General features: G+C 36.8%; 4 protein-coding genes across 4 annotated transcripts; 2 read left to right on the top strand and 2 right to left on the bottom strand.

The window, feature by feature from the left end:
- Positions 1-2623: 2623 nt before the first annotated feature.
- SAPINGB_P001611 (uncharacterized protein) lies at positions 2624-3774 on the bottom strand (the record flags this gene model as incomplete). The annotated part of the gene is made up of 2 exons (XM_031996332.1): positions 2624-3291; positions 3558-3774. 2 exons carry the CDS (start codon positions 3772-3774, stop codon positions 2624-2626), a joined length of 885 nt encoding a protein of 294 aa, XP_031852223.1.
- Positions 3775-6595: 2821 nt separating this feature from the next.
- Positions 6596-8022, top strand: SAPINGB_P001610 (uncharacterized protein; the record flags this gene model as incomplete). Its single annotated transcript, XM_031996331.1, has 2 exons — positions 6596-6632; positions 6713-8022. The coding sequence occupies 2 exons, from the start codon at positions 6596-6598 to the stop codon at positions 8020-8022; spliced, it is 1347 nt and encodes a 448-aa protein (XP_031852222.1).
- A 751-nt stretch (positions 8023-8773) lies between these two features.
- SAPINGB_P001609 (uncharacterized protein) lies at positions 8774-10892 on the bottom strand (the record flags this gene model as incomplete). Its single annotated transcript, XM_031996330.1, has 2 exons — positions 8774-10641; positions 10724-10892. The coding sequence occupies 2 exons, from the start codon at positions 10890-10892 to the stop codon at positions 8774-8776; spliced, it is 2037 nt and encodes a 678-aa protein (XP_031852221.1).
- Positions 10893-11517: 625 nt separating this feature from the next.
- SAPINGB_P001608 (uncharacterized protein) lies at positions 11518-20042 on the top strand (the record flags this gene model as incomplete). The annotated part of the gene is made up of 6 exons (XM_031996329.1): positions 11518-13892; positions 14735-14759; positions 14992-16289; positions 16629-16745; positions 16791-16893; positions 17595-20042. 6 exons carry the CDS (start codon positions 11518-11520, stop codon positions 20040-20042), a joined length of 6366 nt encoding a protein of 2121 aa, XP_031852220.1.
- Between the last annotated feature and the right edge of the window lie 74 nt (positions 20043-20116).

Genomic DNA, 20116 nt, shown 5'->3' with positions numbered 1-20116 from the left:
AAAAGAGCTAAATCAATTGGTCGAACTTATAGAAAAATTTATTTATATTAATTTACAAACATTGAACTTTGATTGATAATTCAGAAGTACTTTCTAGAATAGGGAGATTCATTTGCTGTCTGAAAGTATTTATTGCAGTTATGAAGCTACATGGGTAAATCCCAGAGCGTCGCCATCCTTCTTAAATAATGTTTTGGTTATATGCCTACTTTCTTACTTTCATATATGATTTAAAAAAAAAAAAAAAAAAAAAAAAAAAATATATATATATATATATATATATTCTCTTTGAGGCTGACATTCCCTTAGCAAAATCAGTAACATTTTGATGACGAAACGCTTGTTTAGCTGCGCCAAAACATGATATATCTAACAGCTGTGTGATGGTTGACATATATCTGCAAGTAAATATAGCAAAATGACATCTTTTTGCATGGACACCATTATGGAATTTCCTTGATATATGAGCTTTGCAATCATTACCAGATATATCTTATCTTTGATCTCAAGATAGACTTGGCTCACTCTTAGGTACTATTTAGCGGCTGTACAGGTACCGCACGTTTTTTGCGCCTCTTTGACCAATCTCGTTATTTCAGTACACCAATATCCATCGGCATAGTATCGTGGAATTCGAGCTTATTGGCCAATAAGCCGACCAGTCTCACCAGATCCTGGGTCTACAGCTGTACAGATGTCACTTGTGCAGTCCCTAGATCTACATGAGAAAGTGGAGTAGTCATCCAAAAGCATGAGTCTCGGGATTGTCGAAACAGGTGTTGGTAACGTCAGATAGACATACATGTGAGCCCACCGAAACCATGTTGAAGTAATATTTGCATGAAGCTGTGTAGGACGACTTTTGGTGAAATTGGTAATTCCGACCACAAAGGTTATTCTTGAAGTTAGGTTTTCATAAATGCCTGTGAAGAAAGCCTATTCTTTGGATAATAGTGATCCATAAGCTTCCTGCAGACACTGGGTAGAAAAGATAGACTTGGACGGCCATAGTTTCTGGTCTTTTAAAATGGAGTTCGGTGTCTGAGTTTGTAAACTAGGTTGCACCTAGAACAATGGAGAGCAGCTCCTTGAAGTAGCATAAAAATAAATTTCTGAGTTTGTGTTTGAAAGTAGGCCTTTAATGATGCTTCTTGAGTTAGCAATGTTTACAGCAAGCCATGGTTAAACTTGCTGCAGATCTTGCATTTATTTGAAGAACATAGATAGCTGCATATGCAAGCTGGGTTTACTCACCAAGAAGCCAATTAGAGTATATAACATGTTTTGAGAATAGCAGGGAGACTCAGCGGGTGTTGTTTACCTTTAAAGGAATCTACAGGTGTATTAGTACCAATTGGAACCATAAAGGGCTCTTTGGGATCAACTTATGTGTATGGCCAGGTTAACTTTCAGAAATTGAACTGGATGGTGTCTCTTTTTATTAGAACAGATTCAAAACTATGATGGTCTTTAGTGATGTTGGCAGACTTTGGGTGAACATGGTCATGAGCATAGTGTGAGTGCAACAGCCTGCAATGCAAGAATAGTGTCCAAGCTTGAGAGGGAGCTGCGTCAACGGCTTCCAAGTGAATTAAGGCCAAAAAAAAGAAAAAAAAACAGGAGTAAAAGTTTTTGGAATGAAGCCGGAGCAGTTTGTTTACCAAAGAAAGGGGGGATTGCCCATGGTTTTGCTCATGGCATGGCGAAGGGGGTCTGAAAGCAGGCACTGAGCGGCAGTAGAGATGCCAGGAGGCCGGGCAAAAAGTAGCGGTTGGCAATGGGTAGAAGGACGAGGACCAGCAAGGCTGAAAGTCCAAAGCCGGTTGGTTATTTGTGGTTGTAATAGTTGTTTGGTGTTGTTTGGTGTTGTGAGGTGGGATAGCCGTGTGATAGGGGGTTGAGGTAGAAACACTGTACAGTAAAGCGTAGGTTATTTGATGAAGGACCAGGTTTGGTTTGTGTGTGAGTGTTTGTACGGCTAATGGAAGAGCGGCTGGAGTAGAAACAAAAATGATATGGTAGTGGTGGTGATAGTGGTGATTGTGGTGGAAATATTACCAGATTGGGGAAGTGGCAGCATCTCGGAAAGCGCATTTTCCTGGGCTATCAGGTTAACCTGCACATCGAAGCCAGCTGTTGTGGTAGTGGTAGTGGTAGTGATGGGAATTTTGGAGATTTTGGACGTTTTGGAGATATTTAAGTAAATTGAGTAAATTGCAAAAAAAAAAAAATAAAAAAAATAAAAAAAAATAAAAAAAATAAATAAATAAACTGATTGACAAGATCTTGATCTTGAAAGCCTTTTATATTTAAGTCTTAAGATGATCACAATAGTCAAGGGGACAATCCATGTTTTAAGGTGCTCAACTGACATCTAAAATACCAATGTACCAAACACATGCTACGTTCAGGAACAAGAAACAGGGCCAGTTTTAAAAGATTCCAAAAAAAAAAAAAAAAAAAAAAAAAAAATTATTACAATTCAAAGAAATAAACCTATAAAGCACTATTATCATCATTATTATTAATATATATATATATTGATTCCATCACTTTCTTATATTTGACACCATCATCGCTGGCATATATATAACCCCTTTTCCCTATACTTTTACTTTTACTTTTACTGCTGCTGCTCGGACGCATCACGTTTAAACTCAAAAATCTTAAACAACTTAGAAAAGAATGAACCAATGCTACCAAAGATAAGACTAAAGAATCGCACAATCCACACACTGTTTTGCTGGGATTGCTGGGACACATCTCTGTTTGTCTCGTCTTCATCACTGTTGCGGGCATTTCTAGCGTGCGAACCTGTGTGAGAAGATGTCCCAATGTCCGAATCTTCATCACCATTGTCATAGTCATCTTCCTCATCTTCATGGAACTTGTCAAGCTCATCCTCGCTATCTTCATCGAGCTCGGCTAAGTCACGGGTGTCAAGGTTCTTAGAGTTTTTTGTTCCCCCAATGGCATTTGTGGACACTCCAGAGGGAACTTCTTCATGAAGGGTTTCTGGAGAAGACTCCGAGGTCTCATCAGCTAAGGAAGATAGGGGGGCTTGTGTGGTTGAAGGGGTAGTAGATGAAGGAGCAGAGGGGCCTTCTTCTTCCTGTTTTTTAGTAGGAGGGTCAACAAGAACGGGGTCGTCAATATCTTTGGATTGAAATGAAGGAGCAGAAGAAGGGTCTTTTTTGTAGTGGGATTCTTCTTGGACCACAACGGTAGGTACGACGGGGTCCGGTTGGGATGCCGTCAGAATGTGGTTTGCGTTTCCACTTGGGTCGTTTGCTAAGAAAAAAAAACATGTTAGACAACCAAAACTGATATATCAATTTCTTTATCTTTCTGCAGAAAAAAAAGAAAAATCTGTGTGATAAGTTTATATGAATCAAGTTTTATTTTATAAAAAAAAAAATTAATGTTTTTCAAATGAATGTTGCTTGCTATTTTGCTTAAACATAAAAGTGCTCATTAAACTATCATTTAAGAAAACAAAAAAAAAAAAAAAAAAACAAAGAGAGAGAGAAAGAGAGAAAAAAAAAAGAGATACTTACAAATTGGACGGCCATCAATGGCCAAAAGCCAGGTGCTATCGACAATGAACTTGTACATGTAACTAGCACCAGGAGTAAGGTCTGAAATGACAATTGAGTAAAGGGTGCCAGACTTGTAGTCGAGACCGACAGGGTTCCATTCGTTGAACTCGCCAGCAACTTCGACCGACTCGTGTTTTGAGCCGTCGTCGTAGGTGATAGTGGCCGTGCCAGACATGTGAAAGATAAGAAGAAGATGCGGTGAAAGAAAAAAAGAAAAAAAAAAAAAAGAATAAAAAACAGAAGAAGAAAAAGAATAGATTTAAGGGATGAGAATAGAAATAATAAAAAAAAAATTGAAAAAAGGAGGTTTTATTAGAGCAGAGATGTGCTCAGTGGCGATGGTGGTAATAGTGGTGGTGGTGGTGGTGGTGGTGTTTGATTGTTTTAGTGGTGGTAGTGAAAAGGAGGGAAAAAAAAAAAAAAAAAAGTGTGAGGTTTTTTGGGTGCCAACAGCAGCAGTAGCAGTAGTAGTAGTAGTAGCAGTAGTAATAGTAATAGTAGTAGTAGTAGCAGCACAAAGGCTCTGTGTGTGTGTGTGTGTGTTTGAGTGGCCGTTTCTTTAGCGGTCAAGCACTAACAACAAGGTTCATAGTGAGGCTTATCTACTAGTTGCTACGGAAGGCGGCCCATAGACAAGACCCGCTGTGGTCCGAACAAGGCAAGAACGAAAGAAAAAAAAAAAAAAAAAAAAAAAGAGGTCGGAGGATGTCAATTGAACCCGACAAAGACATTTTAATTTCGGGGAGGGTTTTTTTTTTTTGGTTTTTTTAGAAAAGGCCCGATAGGTTTGATATAGCCAAGTTTAAAGAGATTTTTAGGTTTTCGGGGGTTTTTTTTTTTTTTTTTTTTTTAATTTCTTGAATTGACATTTAAAGGCCTATACGGTTTGTTTTTTTTTTTTTGTTTATATTTGTTTTTATTATTTGTTTATTTTAACATGAAATTCTGGCGTGGTTTTATTTTATTTTTTTTTTTTTGTCATCTAATTTACTGGGCCGCTTACGTCATTTCTCTCATACGCAGGCCTATTTTCATTTCTTATCTTATCCAAACACACACACTCACAAAAAAAAAAAAAAAACTAACAAAGTTTTTTTAATTAAATTAATCAATTTAATCAAACTAATCAAATTGATTAAAAATTAAACTTAAAGATTTTATAGAACTTGTTTTGTTTTTGCTACTTCCTTGCAGATGAAATGCAATTGAATTTTATCCCATTGTTTTTTTTCAATGTAATATTTTATAATATAAAAAAGTGGATACTGACTCTACCACTTTCTTTCTCCTATTACAGGTGCTGGGTATTTTTTTTTCTTCACTTGAAAAAAAAAAAAAAAAAAAAAAAAAATAATATTAACGAGCTTTTACCGGCCCATATTTTTCACCTTCAAAAAGATCTCTCTATAAAAACGTATTTTGAAATACGCTTATTAATAACGTTGGAATAATAATATTACAAGTCCCGGAATCTCCGCCGGGTGATTTCAGATATTTCATAAATTTATTTAAAAAGAAATAAAAAAGAAATAAAAAAAATAAAATGATTCAAATCCTTTTATATATATATATATATATATCAACATCAAATATTTAAATATAAAATTCTTAAAATTGCTCTGGAAAATGAGATTCTTGCCAAGAAATGTTGACAATCCACTTTTTTAAGCTCATTTCTAACCTATACAACAATTCTAGCAGCAAATTTAAACCCTAACCCTTGAGATTTAGACACCCTCTTGTTGAAAGATTCTGGGGGGCTTTTGAAAATTCACTTTTTTGAAAGACAAGCTGGGCTTTTTTCCAGTTGGAGACCAGTAAAAAAAAAAAATCAAAGCAAAAAAAAAAAAAAAAGAGATTTTTTTTTTGTTGTCAGTTTTGATAATGTCGTCATTTATCAGAAATGTTTCATTTTGGTAATTCCATCTAAAGACTTGAATTATATTTATTTGTTTATAATTTTTTTGCTTTTAAAATGTGTAAATAGCAATATTGATTGAAATTAAATTTAGGTTTATCATATATGATAAGTATATACTTAATGCAAAGCCTTTTAAACTTAACTATACTACATAACAGATATGTATTTTTTCAAATAATATGTCAACAACAATATTGCTACTCATACTGAATAATTAATTATATAATTGATAACAATCAAATCTAACTTTGGTCTACAAACTGCTTGGAAACAACTCAGGGCACATATTTATATTTATATTTCTAGTTTCTAGTTTCTAGTTAATCCCATCAATCAATCCTTGAATTAAAACCTGTTGAAAACTTGCTCTAAAGCTATTTGAATTCCCAAGACCCCATCCAAGATTAATCTTCAAATAAGCTTAAATCATTTCCCATCATTCTCTCTTATCATTATATACACTTCTAAGCTTTTGAAACTTTTGTGAATAAAAAAAAAAAAAAAACAAAACTCCAATACTTTTAAAAACTCTCTCTTTAATCAAGAAACTCTTTGCCAAGTTTCTTGAAATCCTTTGTGCTTGGCTTTGCTCTTGAATCTCATTGATAGGGTGTTAATCCAATTTCCTCTTCATAAAAACATAAAAATTAATCATTTCTTTGAAAAGTCTAAAAAAAAAAAATTAAAAAAAAAATTGAACAATTTTTAAAAAAAAGTCTTTATATTTATATATTTATATTTATATTTTTCTCTTTCTTTATATATTTCTTAAATAATCTTTTCAATATCTAAATTATGATAGCTCTTATAAACTTTTTGGTAAACTGTTCTTTGACGGACATCTCCATAATTAACCATCATGAGAACAAATACTTAAAAACCCCTAACCCTACAACCAACCAACTCCCCTAATGGACTTGCCCGTCCGCAGGGCATCACCGATTCTTACCTTCCATCTCGCTAAAAGAGGAAAAAAAAAAAAAAAACCCTACATGTGTTCAAGTGCTTTAAAAGCAACCATAATCCTCACAAACACAAACCAACCCACCATTATCACCATCAATACAATACTACCATGAAGATTGCCTTTATTCACCCTGATCTCGGAATTGGTATGTCCATATCATTATCCATTTCTTCCTCATTCTAACTTTTTTTTTTTTCTTTCCCCCTCTCTCCCTACTTTATACAGGAGGCGCAGAACGCTTGATTGTGGATGCCGCAGTCGGACTTAAGTCCAGAGACCACCAAGTCGTAATCTATACTAGTAGATTCGACCGTTCCCATGCCTTTACAGAAACCACAGATGGTACTCTCGACGTGCGTGTGCGTGGAGATGGAATTATCCCTCGCAACTTTGGCGGAAGACTCTCGATTCTTTGCGCTATGCTGCGCCAGCTTCACCTGGTAGTCAACCTCATTAACACAAAGGAAGGCCAGATATATGACGTCTTTATTGTCGACCAACTTTCCATTTGCATTCCGCTTATTCGCGAGTATTTCCCCAGTGCCAAAATCCTCTTCTACGGCCACTTCCCAGACAAACTTTTGTCTGACCATACCTCCATCATTAAAAAAATCTATAGACTCCCCTTTGACGCCCTTGAAGAATGGTCCACTGGACTCTCCGACGTTATCGTCGTCAACTCAAACTTTACAAAAACAGTATTCCGTGAAGCTTTCCCCAGAATTAAAAGCCATCTAGATGTCCTGTACCCTTGTGTCAACACCACCGACTACCTCAAGTACACACCTTCTCCATTCCCAGCAAAGTCCTTTGTCCTTTCCATTAACCGTTTTGAAAAAAAGAAAAACATTGAACTCGCAATTAATGCGTTTAGTATTGCAACTAAAGACCACGCAACAACTCCTGCAAAACTAATCCTTGCTGGCGGTTACGACTTCAAAGTCAAAGAAAATACCCTTTATCTAGCAGAGCTCCAAACCCTTTGCAGTCGTCTGGGCCTCTCCTATGCCACTATTTGGCCCACCGATGGGCCCTCGGCTTACCACACCCGCGACGTGCACTCTAAAACAGTCATTTTTATTCCCTCCATCCCAGACTCGGTCAAAAAACAACTCCTTGCCGATGCTGCTATTCTCGCATACACACCCTCCAACGAGCACTTTGGTATTGTCCCGCTAGAAGCCATGCTTGCAGGAACTCCTGTTCTTGCAACTAACTCGGGTGGGCCCCTTGAAACAGTTACCCAAGCCACGGGCTGGCATGAACCCCCGGACCCTGAAAAATGGGCTCCTATTTTGCAGTTTGCTCTTTTTGGAATGACCCAAGAGCAGCGTGACACATATGCCCATAACTGCAGGGTTCTTGTGCTTTCCAAATTTTCTGAAACTGAAATGGCCCTCGAGTTTGAAAAGTATTGTCAGATTGCATTCTCCTCAAAACGCGATGACAGCTACTCTTTCAAAACTCTCGAAGGCATTCTCATTGTTATCGGCATGATTATCTTATTCGGATTGTTTATTTTATTAAAGGGTTAAGTTAGATTTGGTTTCATAAATATATATATATATATATATATATATATTTCAATTATATTTGTTTGCAATTTTTCCTTCTCCCCCGTTAAACTCAATTCAAATTCAATCATTTTGTTTAGACTTGCTGAATAATTTAATATAAAAAATTTCAACATTAATTTTTCTCAAGAATGTAAAAAGCATTGAAATCAGTTTTTGCCTCATAAAACGAAGCTCTTTGTATATAATCTTTTCAATCAGTTTAAAATAAATTTAGAAGTCAGATTATAATAAGACCAAATTCTTCAACGTTGTGTATCAGTATCTACAAATAAATTTCTGGTAGAAAGAAAAAAAAAATTAATGGTAATGATATGAAAAAAAAGGCATTTCTCAATCTATAATTGTCTGTAATTGTATATCTTTTTGTTCAAAGTGTTAAGGGTGACTACAAAACATATTCTTTGGCACTTTATTATTCATTGATAAAAATACTGTCAGATCAATGACGATTATACATATCGGCTGTCTTCATAAATATTGAAGCTGTATGCTGTTTTGTTACAATGTGTGTGACATTAACAATTCAAGATACACCTATGGCCCAAGTCTTGTTTATGACCAAAAAAAAAAAAAAAAAAAGGGTTCGAACCCATTCCTTTAGAAATATCACTTTTTAATTTGTTTGAACTAAACGATGAAAAAATGCATAAAAATACAGGAAAGTGTACATGTGGTTTATGAAATTCTATTAACCTTGCTGCTTCTGAGCCTAGGCTTGGGCTTGGGCTTGGGCTTGAGCTTGAGCCTGAGCCTGAGCCTGAGCCTGAGCTTGAGCCTGAGCTTGAGCCTGAGCCTGAGCTTGAGCTACAGCTGCTGCTGCCGCTTGTTGCTGTCTTGCCAACTGGTGTCGCGCAATATTTTGCTGTGCAAGATGCAAAAACTGCTGCTGTTGTTGTGGTGTCAACGGTGGATGTCCAGCCTGCTGTCGTGCCAACTGATGTCGAGCCAAGTTCTGCTGAGCTAGATGTAGCATCTGTTGCTGTTGTTGTTGCTGTAAAGCAATCTGCTGTGGCGTCAATCCAGTCTGTTGAGACTGTTGCTGCTGTTGAGGTTGCTGTTGCTGAGATTGCTGTTGCGCCAGTTGTTGCTGTATCGCCAACTGACGTGCCTGAGCTTGAGCCTGATGTATTTGCATCAGTTTTTGTTGTTTAAGAACCTGATTAGGTGGTCGAATATAATGTATATCGGCAGAGTTGTTTGGATTGATGGCCAATGACCGACCCAAAAATCCACCCAACGGGCGAACACCTCGTGGCAACAGTGCTCCTGCAAACATTTCTCGCATCTTGATAAAATTCGTCTTCATTCGTGTTGGAATCAAAATCTTTTGTTCCATTGGAATCGGATTCGACCGGTGAACACCCTCCATCACTTGCCTCACCTCTTCTTCTGGGTCAACTTCGGACCCGCCTAATGCTTCGTTTTCATCGGCAAGTTGTTGCACAGTAGACATGGATGCCATCTTAACTTGGTTCATTTTTTGGTAATTTGCAAGTAGCACATCGTATGGTGCTGAGCGACCTCTAACCGCTCGCTTTGCACTCATAGAATGTGTTTTGCATGTTAACGAACGCGCACACAGCCCCCCATTTGGCAGTGGTACACCACACTGTTTTTCCACATCGACTGGAGCTTTAGCCTTAGCAGCCTTTTCCTTCTCTTTTTCCTTTTCTTTTTCCTTGGATTTGCGTGGCTTCTTCCCAGGCTTCTTGGTAATCTTCGCTAAATCTAATTGATCAATAGTCGGTGGCTTTTCGCCTCGCGCAATCGCTTCTGCCTGCGCAGCAGCAAGTGCCATTTTTCTTTGTTTAGTCATATTAAACTTTCGCACCTTTTTCTTTTGAGATGCTGGGTCAGGCTCCTCAGCGTCTCCTTCCTTCTCTGTAGTAGAATTTGATGTTGTTGCTAAAGATGCTGTTCCATTCACTCCATCATTCTCAGGTGGGTCTGAATTAACTAATGTAGAACCTGAGTCCGATGCTTTTCCATTGTTGTTGTTGTTGTTGTCATTATTGTTATTATTATTATTATTATTGTTATTATTATTATTATTATTATTATTATTATTATTATTATTATTATTATTATTGTTAATGTTATTGCTATTGCTATTGCTATTGCTATTGCTATTGCTATTGCTATTGTTATGGCTATTGTTATTGTTATTGTTGTTGCTATTATCGAGCTTTCTCTTTTTAAGAGGTGACGATGTGAATGTATTGTTAGCCGGTTGTTGAGCAGAGTTTGAAGATATTGATTGCCTCTTTTTCTTTTTCGTCCCATTTTGCTGATTGGACGAAACTGACTCGACAAAGATGCTAGGATCCTTTGCAAGTTTTGGTAATGGGGGCGCCTTGGGGCAGGACGATTCAATATGATATTGTAGTGCAGACACCCATAATGGCCGTGAGCAATATGGGCATAGTCTGTAGTTGATGCTAGAGTGTAAGATTGACGTTGAATTTAAAACTGATCGATCTTCATAAGAAATAATTGGGGCTGCTGGATGGTGATGTGGTGGATGAGGAAGCACTTGAGGATTTGTCAAAGGATCGTCGGAAATCGATTTGAGAGATGCTTGTAATTTTTTGTCTAGTTAAAAATAGAGTGAGCTGCCAAATTTACTAAACGGAGGTTTTTAATTAATTAAAATTCATACCTGATTCTTCTAGTTCTTTAGCTAAATCAATCCAAGATGCATCTTTTTTATTAGAATCGGATGCGTCTGAAGTATTGGCTTTTTTCTTAATGTTTAAAACTATTCGAGATGACTGTGCAGGTGATTCATTGAAAGCTTTGGCTAAAAGCTCACTTGTCGATAATGGCATTGCGGCTGTCGGAACAAATGTCGGTAAAAGAGAAATGAAGAAAAAAAAATTTTTTTTTTAAGCTTTCAGGCCAAAGCGTTGTACGATAAAAATACGTGAGGTGATAACAATAATGGTTGGTGGTGGGTTCATGAAAAGGCCAAGTATTTCCTTTAAAAGAAAAATACATGGAAGGTGAAAAAATGAAAAAAAAAATTAATAAATAAATACCGCACTTTCAGAGAGGTATTTAAGCAAAAAAAAAAGTAAAAGCACTAGAAATAGTGCTACTTATGAATGCAAATCTATGATCGAAATCAAATTCTCATGAAAATGGAGGGGGGAAAAGCTTAGTTGGTGTAAAAAAGAATGCTATTTGGAAGGTTTTTATGAAAATGCTTGGGGAAAAAAAAAAATGCTGCGAATCCGGACTGAAAAAGGTTGACAATTTTTTTTACAGTTACAGTTGCATTTTAAGTCTCAAGTCTTAAGCTCAAATTTCTATTTTACAGCCTTATCACAAAAAAAAATTCCAAAAGCAGGGTAACCTTTTTTTTTTTTTTTTTTCTAAAAATTTCAACGAGTTCTTTTACACAACTTTATCACCAACTTTTTCTGTGATCTATTCTTATGGCTCTGGTTTAATATGCCACCTAAAAAGCATATTGTTTTCACCGACGAAGGAGACACAGTCTCAAAACTTCCTGAACCTTCTAAACCTGAACCTATTAATCATACAAATGGAAAATCTGCAAAATCTAAGAGATCAATAGATTCGGATGCTAGTTCCCAAAAGCATTTCAAGAAACCAAAACAGAATGGAACAGCACATACTCAAGCTACTAATAAGCCAGTAGCAAAAAAAGCAATAGTCACACCTAAATCAAATGGATCCACTGTGAAAAAGTCTAATAAACAAAACTTGCGAAAGGGAAAAGATGTTCGATTTTTTGACTCGGAAGACGAAGAAGACTTAATAGCTAGTTCAGATGATGAATCTGGTAACTCCCATCAAAAGCACAAACATAAGCTTAAGCTAAAGAGAATTGAAGTTAAAGAATCTCTTGCCAAAGTGCGGAAAATTTTGCCAATGTACCAAGCTAAAGATGAAGTGATTGAACGCATATTTGATAATGAAGTTACTGTTCTTTTAGGTGAGACTGGTTCCGGTAAATCTACACAACTACCCCAGTTAATATATGATCACCTTCAAAAAGATAATAAAACAAAGAATTTTAAAATTGCATGTACACAACCTCGTCGTGTTGCAGCTATCAATCTTGCAACTCGTGTGAGCCAGGAAATGGGTATTGAGCTCGGAGGAAAAGTTGGTTACTCAGTTCGTTTCGATAATAAGTCGGATCCAGCTAAAACTCAAATCAAATATTTGACTGATGGTATGCTTTTAAGAGAACTTATGCTTGACCCGGAGTTAAGCCAATACCACTTTGTCATTTTAGATGAAGCACACGAAAGAACTCTCTTAACCGACTTATCAATGGGTATTTTAAAATCAATTCAAGTTAAACGCCGAGGTACCAAAAATCCTCTTAAAATAATTGTCATGTCTGCCACTCTTGATGCAGAAAGATTCAGTTCATTTTTTAACGATTCCGATATCTTATTTGTTGAGGGTAAAATGTATCCCGTTCAGAGATACTATTTGACAACTCCGATTGACGACATTGTTGACTCTATGATTCAAACTGTTTGTCAAGTTAATCTTTCAGAACCAACAGGTGATATCCTTACATTTTTGCCCGGTCAGGACGAAATTGAAAAAGTTGTCCAGCGTCTCAATGAAATTGCTAAAAGTTTACCCAAAGAAGCACCCTTGATAGTCGCATTACCTCTGTATGCATCGTTGCCAAGTGCTGCCCAGCAAAAAGCATTTGAGCCTCTTCCTAAAAATAGAAGAAAAGTAATTTGTGCTACAAACATTGCAGAAACATCTCTTACACTTCCTGGAGTTCGCTATGTCATTGATAGTGGCCTTAGAAAGGTCAAAGTTTTTAGGCCCAATTTGGGCATGGATACCTTGCTTACCGTACCCATCTCTCAAGCTGCAGCTAATCAAAGAATGGGTCGTGCCGGTCGTGAAGCTGCTGGAAAATGCTATCGACTTTTCACAGAAAAAACATACACAGAAGACCTTCCTAAGCAGACAGAAGCCGAAATCACCAGAACTGATGTTTCTAGTGCAGTACTCCTTCTCAAACGTGCAGGGATCAATGATGTCTTAGGATTTGATTGGCTTGAATCGCCGGGTAAAAAAGCGATTAAGGCAGCATTGCTTAAACTTTACGGATTAAAAGCTCTTGATGAGTCGGGTAATATTACCGAACTGGGTCAAAAAATGGCCCTTCTTCCGGTTTCTCCACAACTTGCTGCGGTTCTGTTGCAAGCTTCAAATATTGGAGGTCTACAGCTTTTATCTACGGTTATTGATGTTACAGCATGCCTTTCTGTTGAGGGATTAGTTATGAATCCACACCCTGAAATTCGTGATGAAGTTAATGAGCGCCGAAACAAGTTGTTTTCAGGTGCCATTGAATGGGGTGACTTAATCATGCTGAAAGAAATGTATGACATATTTTTACAAATCCCCGATGTTTCTGAACGCAAGCTTTGGTGTAAAGAAGTTTGCATTAATTACAAGGGCATGACAAACGTAGTCAAGGTGCGACGTCAAATTAAGGGTTATATGGAAACTCTTCTTGGAATTAAACCTTCTGGCCAGAAAAAGTCTAAGAAAAATAAAAAGTCCAAGCAAGAGGACAGCAGTGATGATGAGGAGGATATTGATGAACTTAACACAAGAACCGATGGCCAGTTTGATTTCCAAGCGCTCATTAAATGCTTCTTGCACGGATACGTTGGATCTACAGCTATTGGTCTTCCTGATGGACGCTATCGAAGCACATTTAATGGACAATATTTAAGCATTCACCCTAGTTCGATGATGTTTGGCCAAAAGCGTGAGGCCATCATGTATATTGAACTTGTTTTTACTCAACGAGCGTATGCTAGACAAGTCAGCCCTATTCAAATGGAGTGGCTGAATGAAATAGCACCACATATATTACAATTATAGACCATAGAATAATAATCTTTTTTTAATAAATGCAAATATTTATATCATAAAATTTAATTTCCCTTAATGGGGTAACAACCAAATAATATTTATACAATATCAATGAAATATGCTTAACCAATTATTTCTAATTGTCATCTTTGGACATGTAGAAATATGGATTATTTTGTTTATAAGCAGTACTCAAATAATATTTGCAATAAAAAAAGTCAATTCTGAGTGTTAAAAACAAAGGAGTATTAGTTATAACTATTCATAATTAATAGTTAACTATTCATAATTATGAATAGTTTATAGTAGAGACTGATAAATATTGAAAAATCTGGGTTTACATTGGGATGACACGCTAAATCAATTTTTGTTTCGTGTCTCAGTTTAATTATCGGCTTTATCTTTAAATCAACAAAATTAAATATATTTTAGTATGCTTATATAAGCAACATCTATGTTAGACATAATGACTTTATATCGCGTATTTGTGTGCTATTACAGAAATATTTTAAATAGTGCAATTGCAGGAATACGCGCCTCATCGCGTTTATTTACTTGTTTTAAAAAATTGTAAACAGTTCTTGATTCACAATTTCATCCCACTTATCCCATTTACCAAACAAGCTTAGATATCATCAAGCCCCCAAAATGTTTAAAAATCAGGCAACACATGATTCTCCATTACTTCTTCCTGAGAATTTTGTTCCACTAGGAGACCTTCAGCCCAATAATAAACCTACTTCTTTACCATGCAAAAAATTTAACGTGAACGTTATAGGTCGACTCTTAAGGTTCTGGAAAAAGTATGATTCGATCTCCCTGGCTATTAATCTTGAGGGGATTCAAGGACATAATGCTGGATATGGAAATTTTGTTGTCCATTGCTACGAAAAAGATTTTGGAAAAGAAAAAATAAATGGTATAGCAACGTCCGTAAAACTAAACGATTTAATAATATTTACTAATATAGATGTCAAAGTAAGTAAAACAGACCATATAAAAAAAATGTAATCGTTATTATTCTAACTGAAATAGTATGCTGAAAAAGTCAATAAAAATCAAAACAACTGGGCAGGATTTTCAACATTCGATACAAGTGTACTATTTGTGTCGCACCCTGTCAGCAATGAAGTTCTTAAGAACAATAGCAGTCACGTAAAGCTTTACACAGCAAACTTGAAGGATACCAAATACAATTTTTCTGTCTTTTATAATTTGTTCACAGAAACATTTAAATTACTACATCCAGTTTATGGCGAAGAAAATGAAGTGTTGCCTAATACTTCTGGTCACAAGAGTGTGTTTACTACACTTGATATGATTGATCTGAATGACACAATCAATTCAGGTTATAGGGAGAAACCAAAATTTCGAATTCTTGCTGAATTTCTTGGTTCCCGTCCTTGTGCAGAAAATAGTGAGCCTTTAACTATTATCGTAACTGACTACAGTGAAAATCCTTTATTTGGGGCTTTTGAATTGACAACACAATACAACAATGTACCATTTACTAGTGCTGCTCTTTCTATTTCAATTTGGGGTAAAAGGAATATGGCCAGTTTTTTGGCACGTTTTAAACAAGGGTCAATTTTGTATTTTGACGCTTTAACTTTCAAGCCTTACTTTGGAGAAAATGATTTGTTAGAAGCATCTATCAGCGAAAGAAAAAGTGAACAGTTTATTCCCGAAATTGATGAAAAAGATGGAAATTATGTTGCTTTTTTGATGCGCCGAAAACAATATCTAAACAAATTTGGTCATTCGAGCAAGTCGATAAAATGCAAAATCAATAATGAGAGACAATTGGTACACGTAGCATGTGTCAATGAACGATTGAAAACAAAACGACCTGTTGAAAAAGAGAGTGAAAATAGCAGTAGAAGTAAAAAACCACGGCACGAGGAATTTGGTATAACTAGCCCTGAAATTAAGCGGGAAAATGACGATTCAAATATTGATCTAACTGATTTCAACAATAACCTAGAAAACATTGAACCAGGACATAGATTACACGGTGAAGTTCAACAAGAACTAAAAAACCCTAATGATATTCCAGATGAAAGGGTCTCACAACATTTTAACCCTCATTCTGAAGATTACACAAACCAAATAATGTCAGAAGATGACTACAACGATGATTCTATTGGTTTCAAAATTAAAACAGAACCCTCTGATTGTGATATTAATGATCAATGTGAAAGAAATGATACCCAGATGGCTAGCGAAACAGAAGTTACAGAAATTTTCAATGCTAAAAAAAGGATCAATCTAACAGAAAGAATCAATCTGAATACAGATACAGAGAGTACCAAAATTAGAATAGAAAAATCAAAGTATTTTAGCAATCAATGCCCAAACTCTTCTCAAAAAAGTAGTGATTCCCGGGAAACGCCCTCAAATAGAAAAGAAGAACTTGTTATAATTGGTGGTTCTAAAAATAATAAACATGCACCAGAAGAGAAAAACTATATATTACGATTTGATATATTTAAAACTCCACGATTAAGTAGTAGGTTTGTTGGTAGAATTTTTTGGATCAAAGGCAATTTTGATAAAATAACATCATCGTCAGTTGATGATTTAAACTCTTGGTTTGCAATTGGGTAAATAATATTCTTACGTTGCTCTGATTCTGATCTACAGACATCTAACATTAATTTTGAATTTTTTAGCCATGGCAAATATTATCTGAATTTCAGTATGCGTCTCAAAGACAATACCGGCAATGGTATCGATGTGTGTATTTCAGGAAAAGATGCGGAACATTTTTTCCAAACATCATGCGATGAGTATGTTTTCAGAATCAAGGTATTAATCAGAACTAACTTAAATAGTTTAAAAAACCGTCCTAAGAAGATTAAAGAAGTAATTAATAGTCTTGAGGGTAAGAAGGTTGCGATTCGGGTGTTTTTGTTACAGACACCAGACTTGAAGAGTGTAGCTTTGCATAGTTATTTAAAATAACTTGTTTAGGATTTTTTTGTCCGGGTAACATAGAACTTAGAATAAAGAAAATAAATTTGTAATTTATGACATAATTATCTAAACTATCACACACATATCACATACGTAGCAAACAGCCTTGTCTGGCGATATCAATTTTTTTTTTTTTATTTTTGCTCCTCCATTCTTTAGATACTTTTTCTTTTAATTATTATTTTTAAGAAACTGAGTCTTGTCAAGAAATGGCGACAGCTTTCTTTGTTTCTACTTAGTTTTTTTTTTTTTTTTCCCTAAAAAAATAAATAAAATAGTCTTTGATCATTATAACAGAAGAGTGTTTCCTCTTCTTCAGTCATTCGTTAATCAGCCACACTGTCACTCGTTATATTATTTTTGGCTCTTCAAGGCTACTACTACTATTCTTTTAACTAATTAGTTTATAAACGCATACATCTACACAAGAAGTCTGTGCTACTAAAAGGCCTATTTTTAAATAGTTATTTTAAGCATTTTCTTAGGTTCTAAATAAATATCAGACATTGCGGATACAAGGTCGACTTGTTAATCGAACAGCCTTGCGATATTCAATCGGCGAGTTAGAGAACAAATATTAAAATTATCACCTTTTTTTTTAAAAAAAATAAACCTTCTTTTTATTTCTCTCTCTTAAATCTTTCCCCTAATTAACCATTCAGCCGGTTCATTTACCAAATCAAAATTATACCGCTCGTTCTTTAATCTCCACACTTTTAATGCCAAACAACACCAGCTCATCATTTGTGTTTCAAAAACGAACACCCATACCGGACCATGATGTTGCTACTAGATATGCTGTCATAGTCGATGCTGGTTCCAGTGGTTCTCGAGTCCAAGTGTTTTCATGGAAAGATCCCGCAGGACTTCAGTCTTCACTGCTCAATAACCAAGAAAGCAGCAGAGAAGAAATTTTAAACTCTGTTCCGGCCATCACGCAAGACGCTCAGTTCAATAAAAAGATTTCTCCAGGGATATCTTCGTTTGCTGGAAATACCAAATCTTTATGGAAAGAACATCTTTTACAACTCATAGAAGCAGCAGAAAGTGGAGTTCCTGAAAATGACCGACCTCATACACCGATCTTTGTATTGGCTACTGCAGGAATGCGACTACTCCCAGAAGCTGACCAGGAAGAGATTTTGAAAAAAACTTGCGAAGAACTTCAAATGAAAACTGATTTTTATTTACCAGAGTGCCAACAACATGTATCGATTATCGATGGTGAAACTGAAGCGCTTTATGGCTGGATATCCTTAAACTATTTAATGGATTCTTTTAACTCACAAGAAAACGAGATACACAGCAACGTGGAATCTAAGTCATTTGGGTTCATGGACATGGGTGGTGCGTCTATTCAAATTGCATTTTCCCCCAACTCTACGGAAACGGAGCGTCACCTGAATGATTTATACAATGTGCGATTGCGCAACCTGAATGGTAATAACCAGGAGTGGAAGGTATTTGTTTCGTCTTGGTTAGGATTTGGTGCCAATGAAGCCAGACGGCGCTATGCACAGCATTTGATTGAAGAGGAGCATTTTGAGACAAACAGTTACCCTCAGAAACTTCCCCTTGATCCCTGTTATCCTCGGGGGCTGAAACATGATATGAAAATCAATGTAAATACGACAATGTCATTTGAAGGCAATGGAAACTTTACAACTTGTCTGCAAAGTATGCAACCTCTTTTACGGAAAGACCAGCCATGTGCAGATGATCCGTGCTTATTCAATGGAGTTCATGCCCCAGCAATTGATTTTGGCACTGAAAAGTTTGTTGGTGTTAGCGAGTATTGGTACACTGCTAATGATATCTTTAAACTTGGCGGGAAGTACGACTTTGAAACGTTCAGCAGTCATGTGGCGCAATACTGTAGCATGGGCTGGGATGATATTAAGAAAGAAACTAATCCTGGTGGACGATTTCATGAGATACCCGAGGATAAGCTTGAAGCTGCGTGCTTTAAGGCGACATGGGTTATCAATATTTTGCATTCTGGGTTCCAGCTACCCATTGATGAGTCTGGAACCGTGCTGAGTTTGGACAGCAACGGGAAGCTTACCTATCAGCGAAGGGATAACAGTGCTATTTCGCCATTTACCAGCGTGTCGTCTGTTAAAAGTACAGAATTAACTTGGATGCTTGGCCGTGCAGTTTTGTACGCGTCAAGCCAAGTACCATCGAGCTCTTCATCAGTTTCGGATGTAGGGTTCCTTCCTGCAGATGTTTCATCTAAACATTTTGTTGATGGTGGTGAGCTTGAGGGATTTGCTCAATTCACACCTAGCCCGGTATCTCAAGAATCATCGTCAAAGTTGTCGTCATCGTCATGGTTAAGCGGTGGCTTTCAAGCGCTTGGATCGGTTATGCTGCTGGCAGTATTGGGGTACTTGATTTTGTACGTGTTCCAAGTGTTGAAGCACACGCGATATTTCAACCTGGTCATGACAAAGCGCAACATTGTGTCTGTGCCTAAAGTGATTAGTCGGTATGTTGGTGCAGTTAAACACGCTATATTTGGTGATGGATCAATGTCGTATCAAAGAATGCTTGAGGAAGGAGGTGCGCTTTTGACGGAGACAGGTCGGAGCACTCCAGTTAGTCATAGCGGGACGAGCTCACTGCACAGCTCACCACCAAATTTCCGAGACTCGTTTGGTGAAAATCCCGACGGGTTTGTGCATTACAACAATGAACAGCTGCCGGCGCTGCAATCTCCATTTGCACCGCAACTGCCTACTGGTCGATCATCTAGTATGGTTGATTTATCGCAGTACCAAAACCTGCGACCTCCTTCACGACCTAGCAGCCGCGTGAGCTTATTCAATTCCGTGAGCCATTGGAACGGGCAAACAGGGACTAACAATAGTGCTCTTCCTACCCTTTTGGGTGGAAATGGGCCGAACGCTGTTGTTCCACCTCCGGTGGGGGGTCCCGCACCCAATATGCTCCGGACAGGATCAGTGACTCCGCAGGTGCCGCTGCACACTGGGTTTTTAAGTCCCAAGTTTGATGCAGCTGAGGAAGGTGATGGGAGCAGTAGTAGGCTAAATCCATCACCGCCTTTAAAACGGCCAAGTTCGCGAGTATTTAGAAAGAACATGTAAAAACAAAAAGGAGAAAAAAGATCCAAATACATTATAGAGGGTTTTTTTTTATAAAAACACAAAAGGGTAATTTA

This window comes from Magnusiomyces paraingens (assembly GCF_902498895.1).
Source record: "Magnusiomyces paraingens strain CBS 517.90 genome assembly, contig: contig1, whole genome shotgun sequence".
Classification (NCBI taxonomy): Eukaryota; Fungi; Ascomycota; class Dipodascomycetes; order Dipodascales; family Dipodascaceae; genus Magnusiomyces; species Magnusiomyces paraingens.
Note: the sequence above shows the minus strand (reverse complement) of the source record. Positions and strands in the feature narration are given on the sequence as shown.